Consider the following 24,975-nt stretch of genomic DNA (forward strand, 5'->3'; position numbering starts at 1 on the left):
CCCTGGGTGTCTAGTTTTAAAAAATGTATAGGTTTGCTAGGTTTCCCTAGGTGCTGGCAGAGCTAGGGCTCAAAAACAAAAGGTAGTCTCTTTGTCCAAAAAGCGCAAGATTTCACTGCAAAATTGAGGTGCGACCACGTTGCATTTTGCGCTGTTTCATGTCGCAGCCACTATGCCTACCCACGCAAGTGAGGTACCATTTTTTTCGGGAGACCTGGGGAAACGCGGGGTGGGTGGAAATTTGTTGATCCACGCATATCCCAGAACTTTCCACAACAGAAATGTGAGGAAAATGTGTTTTTTTTGTCAAATTCTTAGCTTTGCAAGGGATTCTGGGAACCAAAACCTGGTGGTCGGCAGTCGAGTCACCCCATCCAGAATTCCCCTGGGTGTCTAGTTTTCAAAAATGTATAGGTTTGCTAGGTTTCTCTAGGTGCTGGCAGAGCTAGGGCTCAAAAACAAAAGGTGGTCTCTTTGTCCAAAAAGCGCTAGATTTCACTGGGAAATTGAGGTGCAACCATGTTGCATTTTGCGCTCTTTCATGTCGCAGCCACTATGCCTACCCACGCAAGTGAGGTACTATTTTTTTTGGGAGACATGGAGGAACGCGGGGTGGGTGGAAATTTGTTCATCCGCGCAGATTCCAGAACTTTCCACCACAGAAATGTGAGGAAAATGTGTTTTTTTTGTCAAATTCTTAGCTTTGCAAGGGATTCTGGGTAACAAATCCTGGTGGTAGGAAGTCGAGTCACCCCGTCCTGAATTCCCCTGGGTGTCTAGTTTTAAAAAATGTATAGGTTTGCTAGGTTTCCCTAGGTGCTGGCAGAGCTAGGGCTCAAAAACAAAAGGTAGTCTCTTTGTCCAAAAAGCGCAAGATTTCACTGCAAAATTGAGGTGCGACCACGTTGCATTTTGCGCTGTTTCATGTCGCAGCCACTATGCCTACCCACGCAAGTGAGGTACCATTTTTTTCGGGAGACCTGGGGGAACGCGGGGTGGGTGGAAATTTGTTGATCCACGCATATCCCAGAACTTTCCACAACAGAAATGTGAGGAAAATGTGTTTTTTTTGTCAAATTCTTAGCTTTGCAAGGGATTCTGGGTAACAAAACCTGGTGGTAGGCAGTCGAGTCACCCCGTCCTTAATTCCCCTGGGTGTCTAGTTTTCAAAAATGTATAGGTTTGCTAGGTTTCCCCAGGTGCTGGCAGAGCTAGTGCTAAAAAACCAAAGGTAGTCTCTTTGTCCAAAAGGCGCAAGATTTCACTGGGAAATTGAGGTGCGACCACGTTGCGTTTTGCGCTCTTTCATGTCGCAGCCACTATGCCTACCCACGCAAGTGAGGTACCATTTTTTTTGGGAGACCTGGGGGAACGCGGGGTGGGTGGAAATTTGTTGATCCGCGCAGATTCCAGAACTTTCCACCACAGAAATGTGAGGAAAATGTGTTTTTTTGGTCAAATTCTTAGCTTTGCAAGGGATTCTGGGTAACAAATCCTGGTGGTAGGAAGTCGAGTCACCCTGTCCTGAATTCCCCTGGGTGTCTAGTTTTCAAAAATGTATAGGTTTGCTAGGTTTCCCTAGGTGCTGGCAGAGCTAGGGCTCAAAAACAAAAGGTAGTCTCTTTGTCCAAAAAGCGCAAGATTTCACTGCAAAATTGAGGTGCGACCACGTTGCATTTTGCGCTGTTTCATGTCGCAGCCACTATGCCTACCCACGCAAGTGAGGTACCATTTTTTTCGGGAGACCTGGGGGAACGCGGGGTGGGTGGAAATTTGTTGATCTGCGCATATCCCAGAACTTTCCACAACAGAAATGTGAGGAAAATGTGTTTTTTTTTGTCAAATTCTTAGCTTTGCAAGGGATTCACGGAACCAAAACCTGGTGGTAGGCAGTCAAGTCACCCCATCCAGAATTCCCCTGGGTGTCTAGTTTTCAAAAATGTATAGGTTTGCTAGGTTTCCCCAGGTGCTGGCAGAGCTAGTGCTCAAAAACCAAAGGTAGTCTCTTTGTCCAAAAGGCGCAAGATTTCACTGGGAAATTGAGGTGCGACCACGTTGCGTTTTGCGCTCTTTCATGTCGCAGCCACTATGCCTACCCACGCAAGTGAGGTACCATTTTTTTGGGAGACCTAGGGGAACGCGGGGTGGGTGGAAATTTGTTGATTGACGCAGATCCCAGAACTTTCCACCACAGAAATGTGAAGAAAATGTGTTTTTTTGGCAAATTCCTAGATTTGCAAGGGATTCTGGGTAACAAAACAAAAGGTAGTCTCTTTGTCCAAAAAGGGCAGGATTTCACTGGGAAATTGAAGTGCGACCACGTTGCGTTTTGCGCTGTTTCATGTCGCAGCCACTATGCCTACCTACGCAAGTAAGGTAGCATTTTTTGGGGAGACCTGGGGGAACGCGGGGTGGGTGGAAATTTGTTGATCCGCACAGATTCCAGAACTTTTTCACCACAGAAATGTGAGGAAAATGTGTTTTTTTGGTCAAATTCTTAGCTTTGCAAGGGATTCTGGGTAACAAAACCTGGTGGTAGGCAGTCGAGTCACCCCATCCTGAATTTCCCTGGGTGCCTAGTTTTCAAAAATGTATAGGTTTGCTAGGTTTCCCTAGGTGCTGGCAGAGCTAGGGCTCAAAAACAAAAGGTAGTCTCTTTGTCCAAAAAGGGCAAGATTTCACTGGGAAATTGAGGTGCGACCACGTTGCGTTTTGCGCTGTTTCATGTCGCAGCCACTATGCCTACCCACGCAAGTGAGGTACCATTTTTTTCGGGAGACCTGGGGGAACGCTGGGTACATGGAAATTTGTTGATCCACGCAGATTCCAGAACTTTCCACCACAGAAATGTGAGGACAATGTGTTTTTTTGTCAAATTCTTAGCTTTGCAAGGGATTCTGGGTAACAAAACCTGGTGGTAGGCAGTCGAGTCACCCCATCCTGAATTCCCCTGGGTGTCTAGTTTTCAAAAATGTATAGGTTTGCTAGGTTTCCCTAGGTGCTGGCAGAGCTAGGGCTCAAAAACAAAAGGTGGTCGCTTTGTCCAAAATGCGCAAGATTTCACTGGGAAATTGAGGTGCGACCACATTGCGTTTTGCGCTGTTTCATGTCGCAGCCACTATGCCTACCCACGCAAGTAAGGTAGCATTTTTTGGGAGACCTGGGAGAACGCGGGGTGGGTGGAAATTTGTTGATCCGCGCAGATTCCAGAACTTTCCACCACAGAAATATGAGGAAAATGTTTTTTTTTTTGTCAAATTCTTAGCTTTGCAAGGGATTCTGGGTAACAAAACCTGGAGGTAGGCAGTCGAGTCACCCCATCCTGAATTTCCCTGGGTGTCTAGTTTTCAAAAATGTATAGGTTTGCTAGGTTTCCCTAGGTGCTGACAGAGCTAGGGCTCAAAAACAAAAGCTAGTCTCTTTGTCCCAAAAGCGCAAGATTTCATTGGGAAATTGAGGTGCGAGCACGTTGCGTTTTGCGCTGTTTCATGTCGCAGCCACTATGCCTACCCACGCAAGTGAGGTACCATTTTTTCGGGAGACCTGGGGGAACGCTGGGTGTGTGGAAATTTGTTGATCCACGCAGATTCCAGAACTTTCCACCACAGAAATGTGAGGAAAATGTGTTTTTTTTGTCAAATTCTTAGCTTTGCAAGGGATTCTGGGTAACAAAACCTGGTGGTAGGCAGTCGAGTCACCCCATCCAGAATTCCCCTGGGTGTCTAGTTTTCAAAAATGTATAGGTTTGCTAGGTTTCATTAGGTGCTGGCAGAGCTAGGACTCAAAAACAAAAGGTAGTCTCTTTGTCCAAAAAGGGCAAGATTTCACTGGGAAATTGAAGTGCGACCACGTTGCATTTTGCGCTGTTTCATGTCGCAGCCACTATGCCTACCCACGCAAGTGAGGTACCATTTTTTTTGGGAGACCTGGGGGAACGCTGGGTGCATGGAAATTTGTTGATCCACGCAGATTCCAGAACTTTCCACCACAGAAATGTGAGGACAATGTGTTTTTTTGTCAAATTCTTAGCTTTGCAAGGGATTCTGGGTAACAAAACCTGGTGGTAGGCAGTCGAGTCATCCCATCCTGAATTCCCCTGGGTGTCTAGTTTTCAAAAAAGTATAGGTTTGCTAGGTTTCCCTAGGTGCTGGCAGAGCTAGGGCTCAAAAACAAAAGGTAGTCTCTTTGTCCAAAAAGGGCAAGATTTCACTGGAAAATTGAAGTTCCACCACGTTGCGTTTTGCGCTGTTTCATGTCGCAGCCACTATGCCTACCCACGCAACTGAGGTACCAATTTTTTTGGGGAGACCTGGGGGAACCCTGGGTGCATGGACATTTTTTGATCCACGCAGATTCTAGAACATTCCACCACAGAAATGTGGGGAAAATGTGTTTTTTTGTCAAATTCTTAGATTTGCAAGGGATTCTGTGTAACAAACCCTGGTGGTAGGCAGTCGAGTCACCCCATCCTGAATTCCCCTGGGTGTCTAGTTTTCAAAAATGTATAGGTTTGCTAGGTTTCCCTAGGTGCTGGCAGAGCTAGGGCTCAAAAACAAAAGGTGGTCGCTTTGTCCAAAATGCGCAAGATTTCACTGGGAAATTGAGGTGCGACCACGTTGCGTTTTGCGCTGTTTCATGTCGCAGCCACTATGCCTACCCACGCAAGTAAGGTAGCATTTTTTGGGAGACCTGGGAGAACGCGGGGTGGGTGGAAATTTGTTGATCCGCGCAGATTCCAGAACTTTCCACCACAGAAATATGAGGAAAATGTGTTTTTTTTTGTCAAATTCTTAGCTTTGCAAGGGATTCTGGGTAACAAAACCTGGAGGTAGGCAGTCGAGTCACCCCCATCCTGAATTTCCCTGGGTGTCTAGTTTTCAAAAATGTATAGGTTTGCTAGGTTTACCTAGGTGCTGACAGAGCTAGGGCTCAAAAACAAAAGCTAGTCTCTTTGTCCCAAAAGCGCAAGATTTCATTGGGAAATTGAGGTGCGAGCACGTTGCGTTTTGCGCTGTTTCATGTCGCAGCCACTATGCCTACCCACGCAAGTGAGGTACCATTTTTTTCGGGAGACCTGGGGGAACGCTGGGTGTGTGGAAATTTGTTGATCCACGCACATTCCAGAACTTTCCACCACAGAAATGTGAGGAAAATGTGTTTTGTTTGTCAAATTCTTAGCTTTGCAAGGGATTCTGGGTAACAAAACCTGGTGGTAGGCAGTCGAGTCACCCCATCCTGAATTCCCCTGGGTGTCTAGTTTTCACAAAAGTATAGGTTTGCTAGGTTTCCCTAGGTGCTGGCAGAGCTAGGGCTCAAAAACAAAAGGTAGTCTCTTTGTCCAAAAAGGGCAAGATTTCACTGGGAAATTGAGGTGCGACAACGTTGCGTTTTGCGCTGTTTCATGTCGCAGCCACTATGCCTACCCACGCAAGTGAGGTACCATTTTTTTTGGGAGACCTGGGGGAACACTGGGTGGGAAGAAATTTGTTGATCCAGGCAGATTCCAGAACTTTCCACCACAGAAATGTGAGGAAAATTTGTTTTTTTTGTCAAATTCCTAGCTTTGCAAGGGATTCTGGGTAACAAAGCCTGGTGGTAAGCAGTCGAGTCACCCCATCCTGAATACCCCGTGGTGTCTAGTTTTGAAAAATTTATAGGTTTGCAAGGTTTCCCTAGGTGCTGGCAGAGCTAGGGCTCAAAAACAAAAGGTGGTCTCTTTGTTTAAAAAGCGCAAGATTTCATTGGGAAATTGAGGTGCGACCACGTTGCGTTATGCGCTGTTTCATGTCGCAGCCACTATGCCTACCCACGCAAGTGAGGTACCATTTTTTTTGGGAGACCTGGGGGAACGCTGGGTGTGTAGAAATTTGTTGATCCACGCAGATTCCAGAACTTTCCACCACAGAAATGTGAGGAAAATATGTTTTTTTTGTCAAATTCTTAGCTTTGCAAGGAATTCTGGGTAACAAAACCTGGTGGTAGGCAGTCGAGTCACCCCATCCTGATTTTCCCTGGGTGTCTACTTTTCAAAAATGTATAGGCTTGCTAGGTTTCCCTAGGTGCCGGCAGAGCTAGGGTGCAAAAACTACAGGTAGGCACTTTGCCATAAAAGGGTCAATTTTTAACTGCAAAATTGAGGTGTGACCACGTTGCATTTTGCGCCGTTTCCTGTCGCAGGCACAAGGCCGACCTACACAAGTGAGGTACCATTTTTATCGGGAGACTTAGAGTAATTCAGATTTGTTAGTCAACTGTTATTAGCAATTGAGTTTTCATGCATTTCTCCCTTCTCAATGAAAGACATTGTGTAAAAAAAAAATCTTTTTAAAAAATGACCAACAATTCTCATGCTATTATGAGTATTCCCAATTTTGAAAATGTGCGAATATATACTGTTTCTAGACTCTATAATTTGTACCCAATTCAGAAATACATATGTGTCTTTCATGCCGATTTTTCCACATATACATTTTCCAAGAATAAGTGCTCTATACCCAGTAAATAAAAAAAAATCATTGCAAGTTGCTGCTCAGTTTTTGGATCTGGGTTCGTCGGGTTCTTGGAGAAACTACAAGTCCTATATATCCCCACAACCAGGAACATCTAACGAATGTAATGGTACATTGCTGTCCAAGAGCTGTCAAAATTACAAGAAGTTATAGGTGAAAGAGTTATAGGTGAAAATGTTGAGACAAAAGGCTGTTTTTTTCAACAAATTTTCAATTATTCCAATATTTAACTGTTAGTTTCTACAAAGAAACCTTCATGGATTTAAACAAATGACCCCTTTATGAATTAAAAAAATTGTCTACTTTTCGAAAATGTATAGCTTTCTAGGATCCCTTATTGCTTTCATACGCATCTCTACCATTAACTGGAAGGAGGTGAAAAGCTCTAAAAATAGCAAAAATAGGCTATGTCCCAGAAAAATGCCAAAACTGTGTGAAAAATGTTGGTTCTCTGACAAAAGACTGTCATTCCCTAAAAGCTGAGAAAATGGAGATTTCATCCCCACAAACCATTTGCAGGGAAAAACCCAGAGGCTTTCATTTGCAGCCCGTTTTTCCAATTTTTCTGAAAAAAACAAAAATTTCACTTTATTTTGGTTAATTTCTGGGACCCCTCCAAGGGAATCCACAAACCCTGGGCACCTTTAGAATCCACATGATGTTGGAAGAAAAGGACGCAAATTTGGCGTGGATACCCTATGTGGTCAAAAAGTTACATGGGCCTAAGCGCGCACTATCCCAAATCGCCAAAAAAAAGGCTTAGCACAGGAGGGGAAAAGGCCTAGCAGCGGAGGGGTTAAGCTAAAGGCACAAGTCTGAACTGAGGACTACCTCTTTGCCAAATTTGCTGTAATTCCGTTCAGCAGTTCGGGCTGTAGCTGTGGCTAAAGGTCCTATGGGAAATTGCATGTTGAAAATGTGTTTTGGGACCCCCCTTTTTTCTCGGCCCCCGCTTCACCAATCACCCCCAAACTTTCAGAAAAGAAGCAAACCGGAGCTGACTGTAAGTTTTGAAAATTTCGTGAAGATTCATCAACCGGCGCCAAAGTTATTCCAAATAAAATGTTGCGGATTTCCTATGGAAAATAGGTCCTAAGTATAACTAACTGCCAGTAGGTAATTTTTATGTTATTACATATGTACAGTATGATGTATATTAGTGCATAGATTGTCTAATATTATAAGACCGTTGTTTTCTTTTTATTTCTTTAGGCGTTGTGCTTTATGCTGGTAGTGTTACTCCCTCCTTGCATTGGTTAACCCCTCCCACGCTCATGACGAGCTGGGCTCGTCATGAGGTAGCCTCCTCGCACGCTCATGACGAGCCCAGCTCGTCATGAAACATGGGAATCAACAAATCTCAGCACAGGAGGGGAATACCATCAGCATTGATGTGGTTAAAGGGTGATTCCATTTCAGTATCCATGTGTGCTCATGTAAAGTGTATGACTTACTCCATGTCTTGGCTGTGGTATATAAGCAAATACAAAAAGAAATGCTCACATATCCTCAGTACTAAAATCTAGGCCTGGGCAAAGCACTAGGCTATGCTCGCGTAGTTTGAAAGTTTGCGCAACTTCGCACTACGCGAACTGCACGTAGCACAGTGCGAACACGCGTAGCATAGTGTAGTGCAGCGGTCATTTCTTGCTTGCTCGCGGTCCTCAACATCAAGTTGGCAACCGCGAGCAAGCAAAATGACATCCTGGCGAGACTTTTTCCTCGTTTGCGATCAGTAACATCAAGTTGCCGATTGCGAGCGAGGAAAATAAACCGCCCTGCGAGATTCTCAACACGGGGAGGTCTCGTTTCTCATTGCGTATGGTCGCGAATGCTCGCAACGCTTGCGATGAGAAACTACCAGACCGCATTGAGAAAGCTACCGCTCGAGGAAAAAATCTTCTCGAGCGCAGGAAAACTAGATCTCGCACTGTGCAAGATGCCGTTTTCAATGATTGCACAGTGCCGGATGCTTGTCCGCACTGTGCAATCATTGGAAACGGCATCTTGTACAGTGCGAACTTGCTACTACGCAGTTTGTGTAGTGCTACACATAGCTCGCATAGTGCAAAGTGCACTTTGCATAGCTTCGTGAAATGCCACTTCGCAATCTACGCCCAGCCCTACTAAAATTACAAATTTCGTTGCCCTACGAATAAAAAACACAGCTAAAGATTGCTTGCATAACTTATAAAGCCCTCCATTTCAAAACCCCCTGTTACCTGGCTCAAAAGCTTGAATTATCTGGAGGTGGTAGACCAATAAGAAGTGCAAACTCGTTCCTCTTGAAATCACCGATTTTTCGCAAAAAGAGAATAAGTCACAGAGCTTTCTCAGGCTCTGCCCCAAAGATCTGGAACTCTCTCCCCCCTGATGTCTGCATATTCTCCTCCATGGTTGCTTTCAAAACGGAAGTAAAAATAATCCTATTGTATTGAACAAGTTCTTGCCTTAATTGGCCATGTATCGTTTGTTTTGACTGTTTTGGACCTACAACTTGAAGCACAGAGTCCGCTGCTATACTCCTATAAGGAATTGTTTGTTCCTTCCGCAGTTTGCTATTGTTCTAGCTTAATGTGATGTTCTTTCATACCCCCTTTGTCATTGTTCTTGTTTGAATGCTTAATTGACGCTTGTCTTTCCTTGTTAGTGCTAATTCTTTATAAAATAAAAATAGTTAAGTTTCTTTTTACTGTAGATTACTGGAGTCGGTGTGTGTGTTACTTTGGTGAATTACAAAAGGCTCACATTTTTGTAGTTCTGCTTTTTCATGTTCCGGCCCTTACCTCTCTTAAATTCCTCATTGCACTTTCAAGTGCCGATTAATCTTCCTTGGCATTCCTATATTTGCACCAATTTACTATGTATGCGCTATGTGTGCGGTTTGCCCCCCAGCCGCCAATAGTGGAAGCATACGACCCTCAGACTGCCCACTCAATCACACATCAGTGTATGTATGCCAGGTGTCTCCAACTTAATGCCAGTAAATCCGAGATCTTTTTGGTGGGCAAAGCTAATCATCTATGGAGCGAGCATTGGTGGCCATCCAGTATGGGTCTTCAGCCAGCCCCAAAGCAGGAAGTTAAAAATCTGGAAGTATGGGTGGACTCAACTCTAACTTTAAAGGCTCAAACAAAGGTGGTAACTAGGGTCTGTTTTGGGTTCCTTTGAGGGCTTAAACCAATGTTATGCTTCATCGACCCTACCTTCAGTCAGGTGATCATCCAGGCCACAATACTTTCCAGGCTGGATTATGCTATTTCCCTATATCTAGGGGCTAACCAAGCTGAGGTACTGCATCTTCAACTAGCACAAAATACAGTGGGTTGTAGACTTCTCGACTTGCCAATATCGTGTTACACCACAGATCCTATTCGTAGACTGCATTGGCTGCCAGTGGTGAAATGTATCCACTTCAAAACTCTCTGTATCTACCATAGAATTATGAATTCTCTATCTATGCATATCTTGATCAATCTCCTTATGCCCTGCACACCCATGCATCAGCTATGCTCCATGGGCCAGCATCGGGTGGTCATCCCCCGAGTTAATAGAGCACGGGCTGGAGGGCGCTCATTCCGTTCTCTTGCTCCGAAGTTCTGGAAATCTCTCTTTGTGAGTATTAGAAGTATCCAAAACCACGCAATATTCCTTGAAGCCATAAAACCATATCTTTTCTCAGTATTATCGGCGGCTCTGTGTGTCACTCGGTCAGCCTATGACAGTTGCATTTTAGCACTGGTTTCTGAGTGGTTGCAGCAATGAGTATAGTACCTGCTTCTGCAGCATACCATCCCCAAAATTACATTTCACAAGGCTTAAAAAACTCACATATGTGTGCTTTGTTTTTTAATTGATTGGAATGAAGTACAGTCTAACATGCTACATTCAGTGATTATAAACTGGTACAAATGAATACATTTGTTTATATATTTTTACACCGAAAAAGAGAAGTCGGGCTATATGGGGCACCAGCACATGGCAGGCCATGGTACTGCATACTTTCTTGACTAAAAAGATCAGTTCAAATGGAAATAAGGGCCAGTAGTGAAAGGTAACTTTCAGGCTAACTTCTAGCAGCCACTGCACATATTAGGTATTGCATATGTAATTCTTCTTTGCTCTGTTGTTCCTCACAGACTCTCCGCTCTGTCTGCAGTGAGAGCTGCCTTCCTGGGTACCGCAAAGTCCCAATACCAGAAATGCCCATTTGCTGCTATTTATGTGTGCTATGTGCGGAAGGAGAGTTTTCAATTCGCTCTGGTGAGTGAAACATTCATATTCTAAAGCCTTAAATAGATGTCCAAAACTAGGGGGACGTCATATTTAACGTTCGCAAAGTTAGCACTGCCTGCAACATAACACCTGCTAGGATAGGGAATAAGAGTGTTTATGTTGTATGTGATCTGCTACTCCCACCACCCTTCTGTCATCAACATGTACAATACCACATTACATATTTCATAGTAGCAGGATAATGATATTAGTAACTTTACAAATCCACAGAGGCACACTTAGAAACGTTACAACTTCTCCCCCAGAAAATTCACACGCTACAAATATACACAGTTCTATTCTTCAAAAGCAAGGTGCACCAGGAAAGAAGTTCAATTTTGCAAAGTTGAGGTCATTGTCTTGAAATATTGATCATTTGTATTGTACAGATTTAAAATCCAGCTAACGTGTTTGATTCCATGACAAAAAGGAACTTCATCAGGGCTTAAAAAACTGTGTGTTGTGATCACAGTGATTGGAATTATTTGTTGATTTACCACCCTAGGAAAACCATCATATCAAGCGGTCAAAAACTTCCCATCCACAGATGGTATAACGGGGCGAAATCTTATCCCAACTTGAGATCAAATTTCGATAAACAGCAACAATAACCTGCGATCTGTGTTCACAGTTCTATGATGGTTATTTAATAAAATCATCATCAATCAGTTGTTCAAAGGACATTGACATTACACCCACAGTAAGTAACATGCTTCAACACCCTGTTCCCTTCTGATGGGGGGAGTGAGATGTATCAGGGTTGTTGACGTGGTGTGTGTTTGACCTGAGGGTATGTCTTGAATAATAGGATTAAGGGATACTCCTGCACTCAAGGACCTTCCTTCAATGTTGTTTTGAAAGTGTGATAGATGCTTGTACTACTATCTTGTGACATGGCCTATATTGTCATAATTCATGTGTGATAGCAGAGGTACTTTCACTTTGTTGTGACATCCATCCTAACCTGGAAGACAATAATAAATCCTGTCACTTCTCAGAACGGAGGGCACTGAAGCTTCCTCACAGCAGTCACCTGGCCATTGTTCAATTCACCCTCCTAGGAGAGAACATTTGGTATTATGGTATACAAAGAAGATTCGCATTAGTTCCATCTACCTAACCTCATTCCGTTGATAGTATGGTTCTCAATGCTTGAATCGGCGAAAGTCCAAAGTGGGATTCACCAATTACAGCATGAAAAAGACCCAATCACAGTGTGTAAAGAAATGATCAGATGCAGACTGAACCCTTTTCCCACGCAGGTCCCTGTCAAAGATGGAAGCAGATAGTAATGATACTCAGAGAGCCCAATGGTAGAACAGAGTGGAGCCGCAGGCTCTCAATGTATCTGTATGGAAACAGATTTATATATATGGAGGGATGTAATATTTAATGATTGTTATTACATGATCCTGACAGAAATCTAAGAGATCCTATCAAGAACTGTTACCCTGCACATTTCCTTCTGGGATTCGTCAAAGGCAATACCCAATACTAAAATCATTCCCTACCAAAGGTCATCTACCATTTCATGTAACAAAATACCTATCTGTAGGCTTCAATATAGAGGGATAAAAACCCACCCTTAAACTAGTGCTGATTTTAAAATATGCTTTTCACAATCAACCCTAATGCGTTTATTATAACTTTCATAATAAACAGATCAGACATATGGCAGCAGAAATAATTTTTCTAGTGAACTAATTAGGCCTGTTATCAATTGTTTATCAGTGTAATTAACTCAGGACAACTATGCTGATTATAAGCTTCCCCAAATAGCAACCAGCTGGCATAGAGTCATAAAACTGCAAACATATAAAAAAATTATAGTTGGCAAAGCAGAACAGCATATGTTATAATTGGGGTTAAGAAGAATTCTCAAAGTGCAAATCTTCAGTACTCATTGCTTGTCAGAGGGAGTAACTAACACCAAAGCCCTTGCCCTAATTCAGAGTAATAACAATCCATCCTCGCCTATTAAAGTGATCTGTGAGATTCCATGGAACAAAAAAACATATTTAGACTTTAATTTAGAATAATAACAGTCCACTCTCTAATGCCGATTGACTATAAAATACTGTTGCCTTTGTTGTAGCTTTAAATAATAAACAATGAGGCATATAGCCTTTATCATTGGCTTGCGTCCATACCCAATCTAATCCCATTTTATTAAGTGTGAGCTTCGTACAAAGCAACCATCTGGAATACAGCCATAAAAGTCATTTTTAGTGGAAGCGCACAAACTAAGCCCAATCAAATCCTGAACTCAGTGGGACCAACATGTGACTTTAGATTAACAGTCGTAGGCCCTCATTTATGAAAAGTGTTGCATCACTGGGATAAACCAGTGATGCAACATTTTTCAGTGCGCTCTCCCTGCTACACCATGGATGCTCTGTATTTACGGTCCACAGCTCATGTCGCAAGGATTTACAGATACATCCGGAATCCTGACATATCTGTAGCTGCAAAAGTGACAAATTGCTGGGGGTTGTCTCAAAACAGATACAACTCCAACAATGTGTCCTTTCACGTGGGCCAAGCCCCATGTCAAAAGGGCCTGTGTCACTCTTACAACTGCTGTGAGGCAGGCATAAGGTTTTGATGCGTGGGAACGCCCACTTTGCATTGATTATACCTGGTGCAGGTATAATGCAGCACAGTGTTTTATAAAGTGGCACATCTGCCTAGATGCATCACTTTGTAAATATGTTGCAGCGTGGCACATTATTTACTCAGCCACCAAAAAGTGACTCAACAGCGATGCAAAAGTGTCAGAATGGGCTCATAAATAACCCTCAGACCTGAAGGCTAACTTTACACCTGACATCTAACTTTACACCTGGAGTCTAACTTTACACCTGACATCTAACTATACACCTGGACTCTAACTTTAGACCTAAAGTCTGAGGGCTCAATGTCCAAAGGTAAATTTAGATCAAAAGTCTAATGTAGAACAAAAGTGTAACTTTACTACTTTTGGTATTCATAAAGGTTTGTTACTACTATCTCCTTTAGTATTTAAATAGTAGTAAAGTTACTAATAGTCAAGTCAAGAGTGGTAGAATTACTTGTAGTAAAGTTACTAGTAGTAGATTACCTTTGTAAATACCAAAAAGTAGTAAAGTTAGACTTTTGGTCAAAGTTAGACCATAAGTCTAATTTCATTACTTTTCAATAGTCATAAAGGTTAGTTACTACTATGACTTTTACTATTTGTAAACTTACTAGTAGTAAAGTTGCTAGTAGTAACGTTTCGACTTAAATAATTACTAGTAATAAAATTACTAGTACTAGCTTACCTTTGTGAATACAGAAAGGTTGTTAATTTAGATTCTTGGTCTAAGTTAGACTTTTGGTCTAACTTTAACTTTGTGAATTGTGGTCTAGGCCCCTCTCTGTAGGATTCTGATAGTTCTTTTTTCCTGATCATTTGCTGATTTGCACTTTCAAGACTGATCTAAAGGTCCATGTATGTTAATTACTGCCCTACTCCCATCTCTGCCACTGTCAAAGAAAAAGTACTTTAAATTATCTAGTTATCTAAGACACTTTAACAGTATTATGATGTCATGTGTGTGCCCCTCAAAGTTCAAGCTCAGGCAGCTGTCTAAATAAAGGAAATTATCACATTTGCATGGATGGCTAGCACTTTTTTTAGGAACCACACAACTTCTGCCCAATCAGAACATATACTCCTGTTTCCCAACATTTAGTGAAGCCAAAGCCCCTCTCCTGTTGATTCTCACAGCTGTGATGTCAAGCCAGACCACAAAAAGGAACCTCAACTTTAGGGTCCTGTGATCTACAAAAAAGATCTTCAAAAAGTGATTCACCACGGAGTTGGGGATTGCACGTCAGACCACACATGGGGCATGACCCAATGATAAAGCATGTCACCTAGGTGGGTGAGGGCCTGTGTATCATGAAAAGGAGACTCCTCAGCTCTGGAGGTTGGTGACTTAAGTGTGAGGGCCCAATGTCAACAAAATAATGAATAGTGACGAAGAATTAGCCGCAGTTGCAGCTGCAGCTTAAGCAGTTTTAGATGAGAGAAATCTCCTACAGAATGACCCGGATGTTATAATCATCCTGGTAAATGTAAGAAAAACTACAACTTACAAACTCATAAACAATGGAGTTTCATCTAGAGGTGGTAAAGTAATCTTTGTTATAGAGGCACATGAATATCAGCAGACAGAAGTATTTTATTCATGGATTCAGTTTCCTCCAGCAGATGCAGGAACACACAAGTTTCACTACTACAAAGTAGAGGAACCTCCGGAGGAATACGTTCCTTACGAGGACATTGAAATTCCATTAACTTACCAAGAGCATCAGCTCTGGTTTAAAGGCGCCCTACAACATGAAAATCACATAACCAGGCTTGGTCCACTAGGTAGACCAGGAGAAACATGGCCGGTACTAGCTAGCTATACACCACATCCTGACATTGAAAACATGACAGGTCAGAACTGTTAATACAGATAAAACAATTATTAAAAAATACATAGACAATTAGTTTAATACGTAATGCGGACCTTAAGAGTCCAACCTACTGTGAGGATCCCACATCACACCCCTCACCAGGGGAACACAAACAAAATCACACCACAGACTATACAATCAGTCATTGGTAAATTACCAGCAGAAAGGGAACACATTCCATTCTGGTTAGCTCAAAAAATTACTAAAATTGAGGCAGTATTCCCTGATAGAACACCTCATGAGAAACAGAGATTTCTGACAATCTGTTTACCAATGGGGATATCATCACATGTGGAGGACTGTGGTGTCCCGTCTATCCCGGTAATACCAGACGTTCTAAGACAGATTCAAAATGAATACGGTCCAGAACCGGCCTTAAATCTTGGTATGAAATTACTAAAAGATTTCAAACATGTCTCGGCTATATTATTAGCCAACATTAAAGGTGTAGCAGCATCAGTGGCAATCCGCCAGAAGTTAAAAGAAACAGATATTACTGAGCAACCATATGAGCTTGCCAGAATTATTGAAAAATCCTATGAAGAACTAGGTAGAGATAGTTTGGGCGGGAAACCATTAAAACCCCAACTAACAGAAAATCCTGAAAAACTTTTTATTAAAAATAATCTCACTACTTCTAAAAAGAAGTGGGAAAACACTAAACAAACACTTCCTAAAGAGAAGCATTCCCAGTCCAGAGGAAGATCTCCCCAACTGGAGCCCTCTGAAAAGAGGTACAACCTCAGAAATAGGGATAACTTAAGAAAACCTGATAGATATCAAGATACTAATACACGTTCCTCTCGTACCTTTCAGACTTCCTTGCAGAAATCAGAAAGAAAAGGACGATCAGAACTAAAAGAAGAACGCGTGAAGTCCAAAGACAAACAGCACATTCCAAAAAAATAAGAAAACTCAATTCTTCAAGAAGAAGGTAGCAAGTGTAAAAATGAGTCATGTCGAGGATCTTGAGGACACAATTTAAGAACGGGGAATGGGCTGACAAGATCCTGAAGGAACATCTGGAGACAGTGGACTTGAATGAATGCATTTAAGTTGAAAGTGCCGACACCAGGGTTAGTGTACCCTACAAGTTATGTGAAGTAACACTTCGGATGGAGGGGGACATAACTAGGAAAATAAAAGCTCTCTTTTGGGATAAGCTTTCCAAGGGTTATGACATTCTTCTAGCTGAACAAGATGGGCCACCTGAATTTGTCAGGGAGTGCCCACATGGCGAAGAGATAATTATGCCAGCCTTCTCAAATCACATTCTGATTCTTAAAAAATACACATATGCCAGGAAATGGGCAGTAGCTCAGGCTCCATCATTATATAAAATGGGATGAGGATTATCCTCATCATAAAATCCAGCTAAAAAATCAACCAACAATGCAAAGACATTATCCTGTAAAACAAGAAGCTAGAAAACAGGTCTGGGAGATTTTAAATCAACTTGAATACCAAGGGGAGATTGAAACATGCACCTCATCAATGAACAATCCTTTGTTTCTTGTCTCCTAACCAGTCAATACATATCGTCTAGTGTTGGACTACAGACACTTAAACTCTTGTTGCAAAACATTTGCAGTACAAAACGCACACAGTGCAGCAATGATGAATAACATAGTGCGTAAAACATATAAAACCACATTAGTTATTTCAAGTGGGTTTTTCTGTCAAAACATTGCACCTGAAAGCAGGCATTTGACCGCTTTCTCAATCATGGGGACATAGCGACAATTTTGCTGTCTCCCCCAGGGATTCAAGAATACTTCAGTTTTATTTCCAGCCAGAGTAACAGAGTTACTACAAATGTACTCTGATGAGGCATTATCCTATGTCGATGACATCTATCTTACAGACGATGATTTGGACGTACACTTGAAAAAACTGAACACCATATTACTTGAGTTTGCTTCTGAAGGGTATAAATTCAACTTTAAGAAATCACGAATTGCCCACCTCAACATCCTATTTTTAGGATACGAGTTAGCAAATGAAGGCAAGAGTCTGGCAGAAAACTTCCAAGAGAAATGTGCACTGCTCCAACCTCCTAAAATGCTGAAAAACTTACAATCAATCTAGGTTTCCTGAATTTAGGAACAACTTATGCAGAAAGGGGTAAACCTCTCTACGAACTAAACAAACCTGATTTCAAACCAACTAATTGGACTCAAAACCATACAGAAATGTTGTGTTCCGTGCAAACAGACATGTTAGCAAAAACACAGTTAGAAACACGCGATAATGAGCGCAGTCTTGTGATCCGAATCATTCCAGGGAGAAGCGGATTCACATATCTGACCTTTAATGAAGGTGAAAAGGTACCAATAGCATACAAATCACACTTGTACACACAAGCGGAAATAAAATTCACTTCTACAGAAAAAGTTCCGACAGCGGTTCAAACTGCAGTAGCAAAAGAAAGAGCTCTCGCGCAGGGTAAACGCATAATGATCGTTACACCAGTACCTGCCTTAGAGGCAGTGACGAAAGCAAGCATTCCCTATGCTAAGGCTTTACATCTGAGATGGATTCAATGGGTTAATTCTCTTGCTGCAACAGACGTTGAATGCGTATTTGACCCCTACTTGAAGGCACAAGAATTCCTACAATACGAACACGAATGTCCTCTGCCGAGCGAAATTCTGCCTCTAGAACATTACGGATGTATAATCTATACAGACGGATCAGCACAGCCCGCAATTGGAGGTAAACAAGCCTATAGTGCTGCATGCACAATTGTTAAAGGTCGCTGGCGCAAAGGCAAATTTCGACCTATGGTCACTGAAACTCAATCGCTTGGAGACTGTACAACTACAGTTCTATTATAGAAAGAACTACAAAAGACTCACGTGATACATACACTGAGTCATCAGCATGATGGCGTTCACGTTGCAGGGAATTCATTGGCTGATGAAGCCGCGAAGGCAGCGGTGCAAATGGCTTCCGTAGCCGCGATCACTCGGTCGAAAACAAAAATAGACAGCGAAATAATGCAGGCTGTCACTGCTTCAATTAAAGACAGTGGTAAGACACTCCCGAAAGGCTTTCCAGTAAAGTACTCCTATATAACTGATGCGAATAATGTTCCTTTTGCTCAAATCCCTGGAGTGGGGGACAGGGCAATTCCAAATATGGAATATAGGTTAGGACTGATCTTAGCAGAACACGAATGACTGGCATCTACACATGCAGGAATTTCCGCCACAGTATCATTATTATAACAAAGATATTGGTGGTTAATCCGTTTTAACTCACACTTTATTTTACACCTCACTCTGCACTCTCAGTAAAATACCAGCTCCGCTGTAATCAGGCGTCGCAGCACACCCGGGACACATTAGGTGTCACTGGGTGGGCCCGATGATGAAGCATGCCACCAACCAGGTTGGTGGGTGAGGGCTTCATGAACTCACCAACGAGGTGCCCATGACAAATCTAATCAGAGTCCTAACAATATTGGTCATATTTAAGCTAGTCTCTTTTGATAACACATATAAACTACGGGGACTCGGACTAGCTTTCTAGTCCTCTCTCTCTCTCTTGATACGCGCAGCTAAATTTACAGAAGATGAATACCTAGAAGGTACATCAGATTACGAACAAATGTATTGTTTTAATCATTACGTTCACCATTATTTGCATAAATCTGCAAGCCCTAGACATGTTTTTACTTACAATCAATGGGAACATTGTCCAACACCACCAAGGGGTAGCTCAAAAACATTTTATGAAAAATGTCCATACTTCTCAGGGTTTAATGTTACAAATCCAGAAACGTTTTATTTTAAAAATATAAATAAGACAGGAATGAAAACAATGTTGACGAATACTAAACAAATTTATTCTGCAAACTTTTATGCTCAGCTGTCTATATTAGGTTTTGACTTTTGGAAAGACAACATTGAGACAAAAACTTTCTGGGGCACAAAAGATTGGCAGGTGCAAGGTTTAGAAGCCTTATTCAGAGCCTGCATCATCCCAGAACAAATAATGTTTTTAAATGACACTGTTCAACAAACGTCTTGTCTTGGCCTGGCTAAGATAAAAGATTTAAACAAACCGTCTATACCTAAGCCCACATCTGACAGTAATGACACTATAGAAGAGGAGGTAGACATACCCTATATTTTTAAACAAAACAGAACTAATCCTGATTGGAGAAAATGGTTACTATGGCCCACAGACACGACTAACTGTCAAGATAGATTCCTGAACAAAACACAGGGGTTCACATTGAATAGGCCAGATCCAAGATATTCCCAGAGACAACATCCAGGGATAGTAACTACTTACAGAGTAGGAAAGCTATGCCTTGAGTGGCTACATAAATCTACACTTCCAGAAATCAAACAACACTTATCGTTACTTAAAGAAGACAATGATTTGCGAGATTTTTTAATGGGGCCTCGCAAACCACGTCAAAAACTTTTCATATACGCTGCTTACAATGAAGCATGGAAAATAACTCAAATGGAGACTGCAGAAAAAATACAAGAAATTGATTGTATTAATTTAGAGAATATCTTCTCTGTAGTGGACAATGGGTTAACCACTCTGTCCTTCAGAATGTATTTTCTGGACAGCATCGTATCATCTGCAATTGACATAATAGAGCAAGATTTGCTAATGTTACAACATCGCCAGTCTCAAATATGTTCCATAATGCTGCTAGGCTGGATATTACAAAATCTCCGTTCAGGCTATGTGCCATGGCGTCTAATCAATACCAAGTCATTGTTTACTATGTTTAACCTTACAGATAAACAAATCTCTTTGGCACAAAGAGGAGCAGAATATACGGTGCTGAGCATTGATAAATTGGAAAGATTATCATTGACAGTTTCTGAGAAGCCTGTCATTAAATGGATAATAAATGGCACCATCATGATAATAGTGACGATTTTCCAATTTCAATATTGTCTACAGCATATACCAGCGGGCATGTATGAAAGGTTGGGTAAAAAATACAGTAAGTCAACCTGGAATTTACCATACACACACAAATGTTGGAATGGGGAAAAGGAGGTATTCCTTAGTGGTAAAAATGGTAAGAACTCACTAAGTGGTACACGTTTGTGCCAAGGTATTAATTTACACGGAGTCTGCGAAGGTTCTGCAAATAACCTCCCTTACCACCTGCACGGTTCACCCTCCACAGTGATAGAACCAATTTTCAGACAGCTAGCCAATGGCAGTTACGTTACGCTCAATGACAACAGCTGTTGTGGCATGTTGCCAGGAAGATCGTATCTAGTTAGTTTGTCATCCAGGGTCACTTGTTGTATGCAAGTATTGTATACAAAAATTGAGACAGTAAGGGAGACGGCGTTATGGCCTTCACTGAATATCTCTTCTATACGAATTGATACTTTAAGCAGAATGGAAGTCATTCTTTTACAAAAAAATATGCCACTGACCTCGTCTAGAGAAACGCATGATCTGCAAGTTGCAAGGACTTCTGCAGAGATACATGCATTATTATCAACAAACTGCCCAGTACATTTCGCAGAAATGTTAAGTCAAATCTTAAATATGTCTGATACCAGTGGCATCGCACATGTATTTAAGATGCTTTTTTTGGGACTGTTAGCACCATTTGAAGCAGTCCTCGGCATTTTTCCAAATTTCGTGAACCCTGTGTTCGGCGGCCTGCCTCTCATCTTGGGACTTGTAGCAGGAATTCTGTTTTTATTCCTTCTGCTCCGATATGGCAAGTCCAGTGACCAGCGATACCCAGACTACCATGGAAGAAGCCCTCCTTGCCCTTAGGTTTCGTGAGAGAATTACACAGATTATTGGCTTGGCTCGTTTAAGGGTTCTGAACACAACTTGGTTCCTTTCGTTCAGACCAATCTGGCAAGATTGCATCTTACCTGTTCTGCGATGCCTGCTTTGCGGAGAAGAATGCGTGTTGGACGTTTGTCTTACACTCCCATCAGTCCTGCCATCGGATGTTGACGCTTTGCTAGGTCCGGTAACGACTCATGCATCGTGTTGCCCCCAACGGCTGCCTATTCTGATGACGGCCTTCATTGAGGTCTCACCAGCAAATCTAACTGAGGGTGAGATACATGACACTACAGGCACACCGGTAGCACCTACTGCGGACATTGCTAATGCTTCAAACGCTGACGGCGATGATCCTCATCTATGCACATTTGACCTGCTAACTGAAGTGGTTCTACTTTCGCCTACTATGGTAGACGGTTTCTTTGCCAGACTAGACGATCTGATATTTTTTCCTGAAACTGAGAATAACTTTTGACTAATTCACACAGCGTTCCCTGAACTCTGAAATTCTGCCTTCGTTTTTCAAAACAAACAGTCTAACAAATTTGATTTTTTTCCAAAATAGAACTTGTTGGCACAAAATAATCTGCTTAAAGTAGAACTATTCTTAGAGAACAAGTTTTCTTTTGAAAACTTCCTAATGACAATATTTGGCCTTGGTCTAAAAAACGAAACAGTTTAAATGTTATACTATGGGATAGTCTCGATTTTTTTCTTCTGTACCTTTAAGAGACATTTCATGAATGTAATTTCGTCTTTCATAAATGTTAGAAAGTATGCTCTCAAACTATGCTTCATATCAGTTGAGACCTATTTTTTCATACAGCTTATACTCATTTCATGCGAACAAACCTTTTAAATGCAATTAGTATTTTGGGTAGGATTGTAAGCACTTGCCTTATATATGTTCAGTGCTTATACATTTAGTTTTATTGAACTTAATATCGTGGAGTGGGTGTTGTGTAGGAATCTAGGACCCTAGTGTGATTTTCCTGATTCATGCCCATATATAGGTATAAATTACCCGATCCTTTTATAGGCATAGAACTCATTACCATATTTAGACTGAGCCTATGCAGCCCAAATACGGCATGGCTACTTCCACTAAGTTCAGAGAATTAACAACGATTTCTTAGAAAAATCCGCCTTCAGCAGCTAGGGACCTCCCCTTGCCTAAATACTAATTTATCTAGGAAATCATGGAGTTTTCAAAGAACTGAGTCTTTGATGACGTTTTAATGTTCAATCATACGTCAAACTTGGCACCTTCAAAGTATAAATATGCCTACATTTGCCCAGACAAACACACGGTGGTTTGGAGCAGTTCGACTATCTACTTGCCCGACGCGCCCAGCAGCAGCAAGTGCTGAAGGAAGCCGACCCTCCAGCTGACGCACTCAGTGACGCTGTCTTTTCTCCTGCCGAGAAATCCAGCTCCAGTGTTTCCAGGCTACCCTTGCGGGTTGCTGGGAAATCGAGTCCTGAGAGAGAGATACAAGACCTCCTTCATTCTAAAACCAAAGTATGGAGCCGACTAAACCCTTAGAGAATTCTTGCAATAGATTCTTGGCAAAGAATACTAAACTTAAACTAGACCTCACTTACTTCTTCCCTTGTACTAGACTTAGGTTAGGTACACCGGGGTAGGCGTATTTTAGACGCACCAGTTGAGTACTTTTAGTCATTATTTATCACTGAATTTATTTTTTGTATTTTATGTATTTTATGTATTTTATGACTTAGAAACCATATCATGCTTTTACAGTACTATTTTCTAATACTCTTCGTATTATATGCAGTGTACTTTATAACCAGTATTACGATTGTAGCAGTACATTTCTTATACTTGCGAAAGAAGACTGTTCAATAAATACTTTTTATTGAAAACGCCTGTCTCTTTATTTCTCAGCAACTCTGGTGAAACGAAGCATGCACAATTGACTGAGTAAAATAGCTATCTATTGTTTCCGCGCCTCTAGAGATTGATTTCTTATACTTGAGAAACAAAGTTGCCATGTTTATGCGGTTGTCAGAAACTAATCCCTTCTTGTAAATTCGAGAAAGATTCTAGTGACCTCTGAGCTAGCTGGCACTCACAATTAAGTTTAATATATTCGGTAGAGACCTAGTCGACCTCAGTCCTACGTCTAAACTACAGGATATATTATTCCAATGCGCAGAGCCTATTGGGAATATAGGAACTACACTACAGTCTGGTTAGCTCTTATAGTTAATACAGTTCACAAGACCACAAGGTTCACATAAGGTGCCGCACCACTTCATCATGCGCGTCAGTCATACTTGTGGCTAGACGGTAAACCTACCTCCTACCTATAGCAAGAAAATCCTGCTTTGGCTACTTGGTTTGACCTTCGCTAGTGTAATAGAGTCCGGGATCCCCATCTGTATGCTCCTCCACTGGTAAAGTGACAGCAGTTTAGTCACAGTGATTGCTCCTATTCTTAGGGCACTGTAAGAGTCAACTCATATATACAAGGATAACAATAAAGGATGGATGAAGGGCAATACAAAAGCTAAAGAACAAACCACACCCTACTGCTCTGATAAAAGCCTAGTATGTGGCTTCTAGTTTCTCTTTCCTAAGCTAAGGAATGTATGATGTGGCTTGCAAGCATGACTCTATTCATAAAGTGGGGGATCAACTAAGCAGTCACTTCATCACTTCATTAGTAGGACAGCCCCACACTTCCTTCATCTCATTTGTACAAGCTCTATCAATGGAAACACATCTTCCCAAATACATAAGCATCACCAGAACAGGAATTGTTGGAACCCAAAGGTCTCTGGTTGGCACAGGTAGGTACTTGTGACAAGCAGGAACCCTGAGACCCCATCGTCAGGCCAAGGGAACTACTCCTTCGAATAACCCCTGCTCACCCTCTAGGCAACGTGGCGCGAGCAGACAAGGCTAATCTTCAGGGCGATAGTAAGTGAAGCATTTATGATCACACACAGTAAACCCACTGACCCACCACAAACGGACACCAGTCAAATGGTTGTATCAAAAAAACGTATACTTTATATAAAAGATATATTCAAGCAGAATTATCACAAGACCAACAATAACGTTTAGCGAATGGGGGCCACCAGATTACAATAGGCAAACTAAGTCTTTCAATGTTCGTTGTACGGCAAGGTACAATGACAGGGAAATAAGAACGTCGCGGACCCTGGATCCGATGTGAACTCGAGACGGAGTTCAAGTGTACCTTGCTGTGGAAGTCCGAGGCATTTCAGGCGCGGCCGGTAAGGGCTGACCCCAAACGAGGCCGACGGTTCTCCAGAGGATCTCTCCGGCTCGGTCCCCCTCGAGGACTGTGGAGGGATGCGGCGATCCGGGATCGATGCAGCTCACGGGGCGAGGCGCCGTTCAGGCCTGCGGGGTGTACTACTTCTTAGCACGCCGGGTCGCACTCGTGGATCTGTGAGGGGTGTCGCGTTCTCGGACAGACGGGTGCAGCACCAGGCTTCCAGTACCACTGTACGGGGAGGCCTTTCTTGAGGTGCGGCACGAGCCTTGGTATGCAGGAGGACAAAGCGAGACAGTCGGGTACGCGTCGACGTACGGACTATCCGAGGCTATGGAAATGTTCTCCGTGCAGATTCCGGCTGGAGAGATGAGAGGTACACAATCGCGCTCCGGTAGCGGCTAGGTGACAGGAGAGCAGGCGGCCCGGCACTGAAGCGGAGAGCGACTCAGGGATGAGCGGGGCTCTCTACGGCACGGCGACCAGGCTCCGAGCTGTCACGACCTGGGAGGGGGCGAAGGCACCCGAGTCACAACTCTGGCCAGGGAATTAGAACTAAGGCCAAACAGCAGATGGGCACAAGCAGATAGAACCCAATGGTCCTGGGGTTCCGTTCAGGGGGCAAGCTCTCGATC

The 24,975-nt window shown here is 42.4% G+C and overlaps 1 protein-coding gene across 1 annotated transcript in view; it reads left to right on the top strand.

Annotated features, from left to right (window-relative positions):
- Nucleotides 1-10,655: 10,655 nt before the first annotated feature.
- Nucleotides 10,656-24,975, top strand: part of LOC144824369 (vomeronasal type-2 receptor 26-like) — a 28,762-nt gene continuing 14,442 nt past the window's right edge. Inside the window, exon 1 of the mRNA XM_078683481.1 lies at nucleotides 10,656-10,772. Coding sequence (XP_078539607.1) covers nucleotides 10,712-10,772 — 61 coding nt within the window. The 5' untranslated portion in view covers nucleotides 10,656-10,711. The remainder of the gene's footprint in view (nucleotides 10,773-24,975) is intronic.

Source organism: Lissotriton helveticus, chromosome 3_1 (assembly GCF_964261635.1).
Source record: "Lissotriton helveticus chromosome 3_1, aLisHel1.1, whole genome shotgun sequence".
In the NCBI taxonomy this organism is placed as follows: Eukaryota; Metazoa; Chordata; class Amphibia; order Caudata; family Salamandridae; genus Lissotriton; species Lissotriton helveticus.